The 13242-nt window shown below is 43.1% G+C and overlaps 1 protein-coding gene across 2 annotated transcripts in view; it reads right to left on the reverse strand.

Moving 5' to 3' along the window:
- Positions 1–316: 316 nt before the first annotated feature.
- negr1 (neuronal growth regulator 1) overlaps positions 317–13242 on the reverse strand; it is a 175818-nt gene continuing 162892 nt past the window's right edge. For both annotated transcript variants that reach the window (XM_006791952.3, XM_006791953.3), the window contains one exon: positions 317–3439. In XM_006791952.3, the coding sequence (XP_006792015.1) occupies positions 3339–3439 (101 nt within the window). In that variant the 3' untranslated portion in view covers positions 317–3338. The remainder of the gene's footprint in view (positions 3440–13242) is intronic.

Below are 13242 nucleotides of genomic sequence, written 5' to 3' on the forward strand. Positions count from 1 at the left end.
TATGCCGGTTTTTATTGACAAGTTTATGTCTGTTACTACGAAAGACTTTAAATGCAAACATTGCAAATTTACAAACTGGTGCAACCCACACGAGCTTTTGGCAAATTCTTTACAACTTAGCATTTAAGCTAATTTTGTGGTTTTGCCGAACGCTTTAAGCAAAAATCTGCTTCATGGGGGGAAATGACGTGCAGTGAGGTTGTAGTGACGGGCCGGCGTACGCTGTGAGGATGCTGTCTCAGCTACCTTTACTCTCAAAACATCATGAAGTAACAATGAAAAACTCCTCTTGAGCGCTCATTAAGTCAGATGTTGCTTTATCTTGTAACATGAAGACTTTTATTGCAAATAATATTGATTTGATAAAAGGGACTTGTTAATACCATTATTGAAAATAATCAACATCCATTACATTTCATATGGAATACTAGCATGGTTTTAACTGCTTAACAAGCAACCAACATAACTCCAGACTGTCACCAATGTGCCACAATAATCATCATGACTCTGAACAGCAGTTGTTTTTAGTTTATCAGTAAAGTCGATCGAAAGAAATCACAAACAAACATAGCCTGGCAATCTGTAAGAGGTATGTCTTTTTAGACCAGGTTTATGAACCAAACGTTTGGAAAAAACTGCTTCCAGTCATAAAAAGTATGAATATCTGTAAAATGCCCACCTCAAAAACACAGGTTAACTTTGACATGCAGCACAACCATACTCTCTGCACATCGTCAAACACGCAAGTGTGTGAAACTATGACTACACACTGGCTCTAAAGATCAAAAGGTATCATATTTTCTCCAAATATACACACATTGACTCTGTTCTATAATACTGTTATATTGGTTCACACCCTCTCTCTTTCAAAAAGTAGGTAATTTGATTGCAAACATTGTTCTTTTAATGTACTTAAATCAACAACAGTTATGGCATCTAAATGAACCAGACAACATTATAAACTATGCCATACTGTGCCTCATTCAAATAAATGTCACATATTCAGTTTTACATGTTTCAAATGTATTTTTTTTTTACATTGTTTTCATAAAGGAAGAGAATAAATATACGTCTGACCCATTTTCATTATACCTTAACATTTAAACAAGATCATATGGTGCAGTATTTTTATAATTTGTAAAACAAGCTGATAACAACTTTAGTACAAACAATAAAAGAAAGAAACGCAAAAGGAAACAACAGAAAAGCTCAGCAGACCTCAAAACAAATCACCACAAAACGTCCAAATAATAATGTTTGTGCTTTAGGTCTTTTAACTGCGATGGCTATTTTTCTATAGATTTGCAGTTGCAAGTTTGCTGTCTTAAAATACTCTGAACTTGAATGCTGTTAGTCCCTCCACTGTTCGGTCCAAATCCGAACGCGTTATTTGGACCGGAAATACTGCATTTGTACAACTGACTTATTTGAAAATACCTGCAGGAGCCATCGGTTGGATTTGACTGAATATAATGCCTAATTTAACAGATAAGTCAGCTAATGGTTCATGAACATTCAGTCATCAATAATACGTCAAAATGACAAATAAGTTGTGTCATATTGAGATTTTCTCCAAGCGTCCTTTCAAAAAGAGGGTAATTTAATGTCTATGGTACTATTAAGGCATCACAGTACAGTTTCTCTGTTTCAACCATGAATTAAGGATACGTGAGGATGAATATGCCACGCTGACAGCCTTGTCTAAAAGCAAACACTGATTTTAAGCCTTGAAAAATTACAGTTTCTGCTGTTAGGCTGAATTTAAATGACCTCCGATGCACACTGATCATCTCTTTGTTAACCTTGATCATCTTGGAGAGGGCTGGTAGCACCTTAGGCCATGTTTGTTTGGTAATGAGCATCTTCTCTTCATCATGAATAACATGAAAAAAAGTTAAAGTTGCAAAAGGTGCAATTATTGTAGGTTTTTTGTAGATTATGCACTGCCAAATATGGCTTTGACTCTTTATTTGAAGGGGAAAAAAAGAAAGTGGGGCATATTTCTGCATTTAATTCTCTGCACTGGAAAGGAGAGTAATAAAATGCAGTGCAGCAGAACGGTGCTTTCCCAGACTCCATTATCCAAGTTTCATACCCAAAGTTGGGGGCGAAAAAACCGATCCTACAGTACGGAGCTGTGGGTTTTCAGCCAAAGATGATCAGTAGGTACGCAGCGAATTCAGAGACAAGGTGCTCTGCCCTGATACCTACTGGAGGTGGAGCGCAAACTAAAAAGAAAGAAGCGGCTCAACTTGGGCCTCGCCTTTTTCCTAACTGCAACAATTTGTCGTATTCTTCACATACACTAACTCGCTGAAGAAAAAAAAGCAAGACAAAACAGAAGGAAAAAAAAAACAGAGAATATACTTTTTTATTTCTATTTTCAAGAAAAATGTAAACATGGGGCGGCGATGTTCCTCCTTTCATAGCGTACAAAGTCATGGTTTGTGTTAATGCTCTTGGTCGAATGAGAAAAGCTGGTCCCACTTTAAAACAAAAGCCTACGCTATATTAAAATAGAAAGATACAATACAGTATATTTTGCTACTTTTGACGGCTGCCTGATTGAAGCGGTTAGGCAGGCATGGTAACTGAAGGACCCATTTTAGGATACGACAAACACACCTTCAACACTGTTCATCCATCTATTGAGTAATCGTGATAATACAGGTCCTGAAAACGCCCTGCCTTTTTTTTTTTTTAATTATTATTTTGTTGTTGGTTTTTTGTTGTTTTTTAACTGTTTTTTTTTCCCGAGCGCACTCCATGATTAAAAATTGTATTGTTAGGAATCGAAATGTCTTTCCTTTGTTCAACAGCCGGTAATACATTCAATACAACATTGGTGTGGTAATTCTTTGTACTGAGAGACTTTGCAGAATTGCTTCTTTTTTAGTCGTGTACAAAAATGGGTGAAGATGTCAATTTTGCGCCATCGCCTCGCAGGGACAAGATGCATGAAAGTAACTCATTTGAAAGGTTCGAGGGGTGGGGGAGGGTGGGGCTGTTGATTGGTGTGGGGGTTGGGGATGAGCACTGATTCACAAGCTGGTCAATCAATCAGAAAAGGAAAAAAAATAATAAAGAGGAAATAATAATAATAATAATAATAATAATAATAAAAAACATCATAGTATTTACATGACAGAAATTTCACCAAATAAGAAAATAAGATTAAAAAAAAGGAAAAAAAAAAACATTTCCCCACACAAAAAGTAACGCTGATTATTTTCCCACCACAGCTCAACAAACTGTACCAGATTGGATTCCAGCCATCAGCAATGTCAAAAAGGATTCATAAATGCTCTCGACAGTCATTGTGTCTGGGCTGGCCTCTGCTAGTACACGCTGATGAAGGAGGAGAGAGCCATGACCAGGTACCGGCAGGCCAGCGAGATGTGCGCACTTCCTGTGCTCCCATAGGGTGCAGTGTTGGGCGCTGTGGGCAGGAAACAAGAGAAGCTCTGATTAGTTGTGATTGCACTTTCACTCGCTGCACTGACCATTTGCAAACCCCGCGGTCAGCTTGGCGTGGCGCGTCCAGATGACACAGCAAAAATGGCAATTACTGTACCGCTGCCACTGATTCCAGTTGGCTTGTGACACAGAGTTAAGCTCTGATACTCGTAAAAAGGCTGCATTACAATCTCATGAACAAATAAATGTAGTAAAGCTATCAGAAGAGATTATTACCACACATGAACTTTTAGTAATTTTACTTTTTACCAATAGATAAAGGAAAACAGGACAAGCTGTAAAAGATAAAGACATTAGAAACACTAATAAACATATGCATACATAAGTAGCTTTACATACACATTTGCACACCAATGCATTCGTACAAACATATACCAATAGACATGCATACATACTACATTAAATAAACGAGTGGATACAAATCTGAATATAGTTACATAACGAATTATATGAGATGAAGGAATTAAAGGGGAAGGAATTTGTTGGGAGGGTCTTAAGAAAAAATTATCAATTAATTAATTTAAAAAAATGAATGGGAAAAACAGCCCAGGTGGTATCGTCCAAGTCAAAAAGAAATTAGTCTCAGTAAAATGGTTGGTGACATCCAAGACTTTCCTTAGACCAGCTCTCAGTTTCCTCCAGACCTATAGACCTATCTATATATGTCTTTGTATTTATATATGTGTGTGTGTGTGTGTGTGTATATATATATATATATATATATATATAATATTCTTGACTCTGTAACTTCTGTCGGTGCTGTGCTTTTTGGAAAACAAATTTCCCAGAGGAACCTACCCGAGGGATTAATAAAGTTTTATCTAGACCTGGGGAGGGAGCCCCTGGGAGGGAGCCCCTTGAGGGGGCCTGTTGATGGTCAGAGATTAGTGTTCTGTAAGGAAGTCAGTGAGTGATGTGGTCAACTACATGTTGCACACCTCTGAGACTATCCTGATGGGCATCTCAAGATATTGCAGCACACTTTGTGGGGCTGAAGGCCAGTTTGATGTGTAGGAAATTATCTTGTTGTAATTTAACTGATCAGCAACACAACCAGAAATCAAGCCCCCAAATGGCTGAAAGTTAACTCAGATCAAAAGTCGACTTCTTTGTAGAGCAAATTTAAAAACAGCAAATGAAGAAAAATAATCATCAAAATCAATCAATGACTAAAGAGTGAGTAAAATGTTAACGCCATATTATGTAACTGAGTTGAATGTTACGTTTTTCCTGACACATTTATAGATTACTGATCATGTGACCATCCAAAACTGTCCTGACACATTTACTACTGTTATAGTACAACACTATGAGCCAGTAAGTTTGTGAACTTTACCAGTTCTTTGTACCGTACTGGCTTCATAAGATATTAAATGTAACATCCAGAAGTGACATCATTACCGCTGAACTCAGAGGAGGTTCTCAGAGGGAGATCACTGCAACATTTATAGAAGATGAGACCTTCGACAACACTGAGCTGAAAACGCCGCCATGGTCGCATTTTTTCTGTTTTATATTCTTCTATTTTGTAATGTAGAGGTTTTTTTTCTGTGCTGCAACACCTGTCATTTAGAAGCAGACTGCAGCGAGCATAAATGGTTATGCAGCGAGCGGTGACGAATGCGTCGCCCATAATTGCGGCTTAAAGCAGTAATAGTCAACCGAGACAGGTGTTGGTGTGTTATGCTGTCTGATCAGATCACTTCTCCGAAATGAAACGAGGGCGTGCACGACCTGATCGACAGCTGTCTTATTTTCCTCTTAGTGTTACTGAACACTCGGGTGGTTGGACAGACCCAGAGGGTTTTGTGACATCATCTACAGCCCCCCCCCCCGACTCAATGCAGACATTCTGACCTGTCATCACAGGAAAAGTGCAGGTGGAATAATGACATTAGTGATGTTTTAATAGAGTCACATTAACTAGAAAACTATTTTTGCAAGTAGTTATGGTGACCTGCTGGTCTCCCAGATGTTAAACGGCCAACACCCTGTGTTGCATTCACCTTTCCATCGTAAGGTGATCGCGTGGGTCGCAACCCGTCTCTTTTCAACAGGTCACATGACTTGAGCTCGCCCATTGCCTATCTCACTTTGCAGTTGAATCTCCTGCAGCAACAATGTCAACGCTTGTGGAAAAATGTCTGAATTTGACCTGTGATGTTCTGACTGGACTCTGAATGTAAGTAGTTAATGTGAATTTATGTGCATGTGCAACAGATTTGACTGCATTCAACTGCAGACTGCATCTATGTATGTATATATAAAATTTGGCTTTTTTATTAAAGCAGACAGATATTTCAGGTGTGCCAGCTCTAAATGTGTACGCACTAAAGGTGCAGCCACAGTTTTCTCTTTCCAAATGTAATATTTCCTCCAATAACCTGGCGCGAAACTCCACTGGGACCTTATGGTTTTAACAGCATTTAATACTTGAAAACATTGGTGCACCAGCACATACTGCACTCTGTCTACCACTACAGCTTAAACATTTAGTAAATCCAACTTTAACTTGACATACAGTTCAATCAGGAGTAGCAGCACCAGAGAAAAAAACCTTTCTTCCATCTCATCTATTTTTAGTTGAGCGTCAAAACACTTATTCCCCCTTTTCCCTCTTTCACATTAGTGGCCCAAAAAAGTCATCAGTGGAGAACAGTTGAGGGCTGAACAAGGTCTTTTGTAACATTGTTATTGAAGGAGGTTTTGTTTTGGCTTGTTTGTGTTTCTCTGACCAGCAGACAGCCACAGTAATATGAACAGGTCTCTCTGGAGAGCTGCGTCAGGCGGGCAAAGAGGAAGAGGGCAGCCTTTCATTTGGAAAAGGGCTACTCTGCCTCCTCATCACAGGCACACTCTTAGGTTGTAGCTCAATAAAGCACACCTCACAGGTTACAAAACAAACACTTCATCTGCACACACACACACACATATATATATAAACCTGCATGTACAGGTCACATGCATGCTTGCACAAAGAAGTGGGCAAAGCAGCACAAACAGGCTCTGCTGCACCAGGGGAAATCATGTGGTGCACAGCCCATATCAGCAGGGTGCCTCTATTTACACAGCCATGTAATTAGTTCACAATGTAACTCCTCTGATGTGGACCTCACAAACACGCAGCCCAAAGTGAATGACGACAAAACCGAACGCGCAGACGTACCGCGCAGAAACACAGATTCCGTCGCTGACATATCGAGCTGTTTTCGTGGCGTTTCAAAGGTCAGAGATGCATGATCTGCAAGAATCTCAGCCCCTGGTAGCGAGGGCCATGCATTTATTCAATAAGAACCTGCAATGGTTGCCATTAGAGTGTTACATGAACGCTAGTGTGTTAAAATAAATACAATGATGCAGAGATTGATCTTTTTTTTCCTTGCCGACATAATAGCTTGTTATTGACAATTTTCACAGGAGTTGTGATGGAGAGAAAGGGAAAAAGCCACCCCGTTATCACCTGATATTTTCAGGTATTATGTGTCAGCGCTGAAGTTGTTTACCTATTAGAGTGAAAACTATAAGCTTGTCTGACAGATGGAAAGGGGAACAAAAAGGGAAAAAAAGCAGTGAACAGAGGTGCACAATTACACCGATCCGCCACAACATCCAAACCGCCCGGTGAGTATGGTAAAGGTACACCCCGGGCTGCCAAAACAGCTTGGACCTGTCAGCGAATGGACATGGGACCCAGGGGGTTGTCCTGTGGTGTCTGGCGGCAGTGGGATATTGGCACCGGATCCTTTGGGTCCTGTGCAGGTTTGGGCCTTCGCAGATCAGATTCAACCCACAGATGCCCGATCGGGCCGGGATGTGGGGAGCTGGCCTGGAGCCTTTTGCTGTTCTCCTCGAGCCATTACTAAACAGCTTGTGATCTTTTTCTGGGGGAGCGGTGCATATCCAGGCCGGGATTCCATCGTCTTCTTTCGTCTTTACGAATGCAGATAAAACAAGATAGTTGATGACTGCAGCAAATACCTTCTCTCCTTTTCTTTTCATGCGTGCTCTTTACTTAGCGCAGCCAAAGCTTGCCTACACGTGATTGGTTAATAGATATGCAGAATCTATTTATAGAGACGAGCCGGGGGAGGCCGGTGTCGTTGAAGTCGTTTAGGTCGGTGGTACGTGTCAAAGTAACGTCCCCATAATTGCAGAAGGACCTTCTACTGTAACAAGACAATCAGTGTTTTTCCATCTTTGCTGTAAGTAGTTTGAATGTGTCTGATGTGCGATGATATACGGTTTACGTCCGTGGTTGGCCGGCGTGAGCCGCAGACCCTCCCTCTTCTTTCTCCTTCTCGCCTTTCTTTCTTTGTCTCCCCTTTCCACCCCTTTCTCTGTCTTTGTATCCGTCCTCTCTCTCTTTCTCCCTCACCTCCTATCCAAAGTACAGGATAATGACACAGTTTTCCTGGGCTGCGAGAGCGAGCTGAGAAATGGTAACCATAGCAACAGCTCCTGTCCTGCTCAGCCGGCCCACTGCTGCCTGCGCCTCAGCGCGCAGCATTGTGCTAGCCGTGCTAGCGAAATCATTCTGGGTGTTGTTTGTGTTGCGTGTGTGTTTATGTGTGTGTGTGTAGCGGTGGTGGCGGTGGGAGGGGGAACAGGCAGATGTCACTATTTGCCTTCTTCAGTCTCTCATCTCATCAGAGTCAGTGTAGTTTACGGCTCAGTAAATACTGCAGTAATCACATTAATATCTGGTGCACAAGTGCTTTTCGTGCAGCAGCTCAAAGAGCTCACGAAGTAATTAGTGGATCTCTGCGATGACTAATGTTGACTGGGCTGGAGAGCACAACAATAAACCTCTCAGTACTTCAGGAAGGGAAGTGTTAAGTGAGGTTGAGGTATAGTCAGAGTTACCGGTCCCTGCCTCCTCTCTGTGCTTGATTTTGGGCTTGTTTAATATCTCCCCATGTCACCGCGAAAAGCCTCCATTGTTTTGACTGTGTGGGTTGTAACTTGCCATTTTAATTAAGTCCCCAACCAGGACCCGCCTGCAATACTATTACTCTGCTTATTACCATGAAGGGAATGGAAGGAGAAAGATACAGACAGACAGTGCAGAAGAAAGAGCGATGTGGGGAGAAGCAGGGTGAACTAAAGGAGGAGAAAGCGGGGAGAGAGAAAAAGGACAGTGATTGAAAGGGGGGGTGAAAGTGAGGCTGAAACGGCAGCAGCGGATGCAGGAGGGCGGGGGGGCTGACTGAGCGCTACCTCTTTGGGGTTTGAATTTAATTGCCATGTACATCAGCAGCAAGCTACAATGAAGTACCAGAATACCAGACAATATATCATAGAGAAACCAATAGTGTCAAGGATGCGCAAACGCAGGGAAGACAAGCAGCGCTCCAAAGGGAAGAGGAGCAGAGGAGATAAGTGGAGATGAAAGCGATATGCTTCAATTACTGTTTTGCAACAGAATTGAAATGAAAAACTAAAGCCTCTCCAGCTGTAGCAAGAGTCATATGAAAATAACAATCCCTGCTACTCTCCCCTGATTCTGGACCGGAGCCATTAGCTGTAAATAGTGAGCTGGAGTATGAGGCACTCTCTCTCACTCTCCCGTCCTTCCCTACCCCTTATCTCTCCCAAATCTCCATCGACAGCAGTTTTGTCACCCACATATCATATGCACAACAAATGCTAAGGCCTTGAACTTCAGTCTCTGTTGACACAGATAATGAATCATACTGAAATCTGCGACTGCGGCACTCAACACGGGCTTTGTATCGAGTATTATCTCGAGTGCTGCGCTGCACTGTAATTCGCTGGAATGCCATTATTTATTAAGTAATAGGGTGCTTTTCATTATGCTAACCTATTCTTCCCCGCCTCCTATCTTCTCCTATGACCCCGAATTCATTCCCCCTCCGCCATCACGAGGACCTTTCAATCGTTTAAATGTACCTCGAGGAGCGAGGAGGCTTCTGGAGGAGCGAGGAGAAACACAGGTGCGTCCTTTCTCACATAGCATAATGAAAAACACCCATAGTGTGAGGTAATTGGCCGGCTTTGCAGACACAGGTGAAGATCCCTTTATAGTTCAAATCAACGTTTTAATCAGTCACCTGTGCAAGCTCAGGCTTTTTGAAGGCCTGCATCAACTCAGGCACAAATGCAGAAACATAAAGTTTAACCCGACCCTACTACTTTTCAGCTCTTTAACCAACACACACTGGTACTTTAGGCTTCCTTTCCTTGAGCTTTATACTGTATACATTCAGTAAAGCACACAAAGGAAGACAAATTGAACAAACGTGCATGTTTTTGTATTGGATGAAGTCTCCAATCTATTCATTTGTCTTTTATTGGATTCACATTGGTTGTATCCTCCAAACAGCCTGTCACTAGCGGCACACGGACGGCAGCCAGCCAGGCAACATCCCAATCCCCCTGTGGACGTGGCTTCAGAGATGGGCTCCTCTGAGCAGAGGGTGTGGGAGGGGTTCAGTGTCCTTGACCATCAATCAGTGGCCTCTGGTCCTTCCCCCACAGCTCCCCCGAGAGACACCAGATGAGACACTCCTGAGCCAGAACTGATCCCGTACACGCCATGCTGTAAATCGGGCTAAATCCCTCTACACGCCAGGTTCACAGCAGCCGCCAAGGGTGTTTTTAACACAGTACTGCAAACAGGCATCATGTTTAGTAAAGACTTTAAATGTAAAATAATGCAACCCTCGTGACACGTGACAAGGGGATGCCGCGCCTTCAAAGAACGTGTCGCGCCTCGCCGTCTCCCGAGAGCTTCCGCACACCGAGAGCGTACAGAAGGCGATCAAGACATTTTCCACGCCTTACCTCACTTCAGTCCGCTGACGGTGAAATACGCTCCTCTACTTCACCATCTATCTTGCGCCCTCCTGCCTGTAGCGGGCTGTCTGTGCACAACTGACTCACCGACCCATCAGTTCACTCATCCGTTCCTTTCTCTATTCCTTCTGTTCTTGTACAAGCAAAATGTTCATCATGAACAGATACGACGTTCAAAACTCATCACCTCTGTCTCCCGCTATGATCATCACACAGAGCCCTCATTCACACAGACCTTCGAGCTCATTAGCCCCACCAATCATTTGCATTAGTGCTAGTAATGAAAAGCCTCCATTAATAAGATGGCCTTCAGAGATCATTTACCCTCCTCCGCCTCCCAGTGCTGCCGTTTCCTCACCCCTCTCCCCCTTCTTTCTCCACATCGTGGTACCTGCCAGTTATCACCACCCAGCAGAATGCTTTTTGGGGCCGGCTCTAATAGCTCCTCTCAGCATCAGTATCTGACTGGAAAACGAATGAGCAGGAGACGGGTCACCTGATAGCCTACTGAGTGAGCCGGGGGGCTCTCGATTGCAGGCGGGCTTTGGCCTTCAGCTTGACTTAATCAACATCTCTGTGGGGTATCTGGACACTTAAGAGAGCCCTCAGCGCAGTGTGAGCTGGAGGAAGGAATCCCAACAGAGAAGACATTTCCGGTGCTCTCCGCAGAGATACTGTTGCTCGTCTTCGCCGATCGACCGCTCCCTCGTACAGTCTCCTCTTTCATCCTCCTTCTTATAGCGCATTTACATTCATTTTATCCGCACTGAGTCAGGTATTTGAGAGAATCCGCGATTCTGAGTGACCTCAACGTATGTTTATTACACCGATCAATTCAAGGACATGCTTTATGCAGGAAATCAATGAGCTTGCAAATTGTGTACTTTATATGCAAGCCTGATGGATAAATCTCCATTTTAAAATGTTTTATGAATTTCTCCCTTTTTTCCATCCCTCCTCTGAATCTAGAGGGTAAATTCAGAGCAGCATGTTCTGGGAATAAACAAGAAGACGCAGTACAGTGTGGATTGATAGTTTAAGCAAGCTTTTAATCACAGCGTTTTCTAAAGCATAATTACTTCATGACTTTGGCTGCTCCCGCTAAATCTGTTTAATGTTAGAGGCTTAATAAAATGCACAGGGACACAAACAAATGGCGTCAGCATGTAGTGGGTTCATGCAGCTCCTTTCTCCTCCTCTCGTCTTCTCATTGTCTCCGTAATAATCTCCTATTCACATGTGGGTCTCTCGCTCCCGCTCTCTCGAATAATTCCCCGTGCCCCCTTTTCTCCCTCACATTTTAATGCTTATCTGGATTTTTATTTTTGTGCAAGTCCTGGCTGCAGGGCCAAGGATTTCGCTGAGTCAGGCGCTGCTCAGCTCCAGCACCCCTGCGATGACAGCGACAATCTGGCCAGTTATGAAGAATGTCTTACGACAAATGGCCTGCGCTTGCGTCACCGTGAGCTCCTCCGTCGATAACATCTGATCTGCAACTGGGAGGCAACTCTTTCTTCCTGCCTGTTCTGTTCCACTCATCTCCTTCACCTGCAGCCTCCTAAAATAGCAATTCCCTGCTGTTATGTATGTGGAATTATGATAAGACAGCTCCCTTTTATCAATTTTCATTATGGTGCTGATAAAATGGCAGGGCTGGATGTAGCGGGTTAAGTGCATTTTTCTCTTGATGGATATAAGATAACTTTATCACTGCAGACTGCCTGGTTATCAGAGTTCACCTGGGGCTACTTGAACCGTACCGGAATTCGCTCCCGCTGAGCATCTCGGCGCGGGCACGCAAGCTGCAGCAAGAATTTGCTCAGATGGTCATACTATATGCAGAGCGATCCATAATTCTGTTCATATTTACCTACCCTGAGCTGTTAATTGATTTCTCTCAAATCAATTCGGTGGTTTACAGAAATTGTTGGACCAAAAAGGGCCAAATCAATCGCCGAGTGATTAGCATGTGCAGCGGATTATTCCTAGCAGAGGCGCTGCGCGAGAATGAGGATGAGTGGGCGGCGCACGCAATTCGATGAAGGCACAAGCAATATGTTTTTGTTAATTATTTCTAACTCAAAGTCTGCTTTAGATAATGTACGCCCACAGGCTGTGTGAGTGTCACACATGAAATATTCCTTTATTACGCCAAGACAGAACCCGAGGCAGTGAATGCACTCCGGTGTCTACTCCCCACCTTGATGCTGACTGCCTGCAGGAGGTTCAGATAAAAGCTATAGTGTCCTGAAGTGAGCACCATTGATTCAGAGGGATATTTTATACAGCAGTTTGCGACAGTACAGCAGTGCTGATACAACACAAGGCAGCCGGGTCTCTCTGCATGTGCCTTCCTTTCCTTTCACACGCAGGAATGTGTTCAGCGGTTCACAGTTCAAGGTCTCAGAAACAGATATAAAGTCCGTCTGCCACAAAGTCCTCGTGGACAATGAAACAAACAAAACAAAACAGAGCCACCGTGCTACTTATGTGACCCCCGTGACACATGTAGCTTTAGGAGATTGCAGTCTGGAATGAGAATGAATCCCTTTTACACTGAAACCAGAAAACTAATTGCAGGGTTGTTAATTAATTCTTAATAGCCTCCGTCTGTCGTCCTGGAGATGGGCTGCGCTGGAAAGGCTCAAAACTAATTCACTAATGTCAGCTGCAGTTAATTTGGGGGACTGTATTTAAGGCAGAATTAAGAGTGAATTTGACGTGTGTCTCTTCTTATGACACGGAGAAGGCGGTGTGCGGGGAGGAATCGGAAGAGTTGCTTCCGTGTGTTACACCGATCGTCCGAGGGTAATAATGAAAATGGCACATGTTAAAGCCGTGATAGACGGTGTTTTTTGTACATGCTACAACTGTGCTTGACACACATGAAAGGAGCTTTAAAGTTATTAATATTACGAGAATTAAAGCTAATGTAGTAAAACGCATGGT

This window comes from Neolamprologus brichardi, chromosome 15 (genome assembly GCF_056152115.1).
Source record: "Neolamprologus brichardi isolate AB-2024 chromosome 15, ASM5615211v1, whole genome shotgun sequence".
Taxonomy (NCBI): domain Eukaryota; kingdom Metazoa; phylum Chordata; class Actinopteri; order Cichliformes; family Cichlidae; genus Neolamprologus; species Neolamprologus brichardi.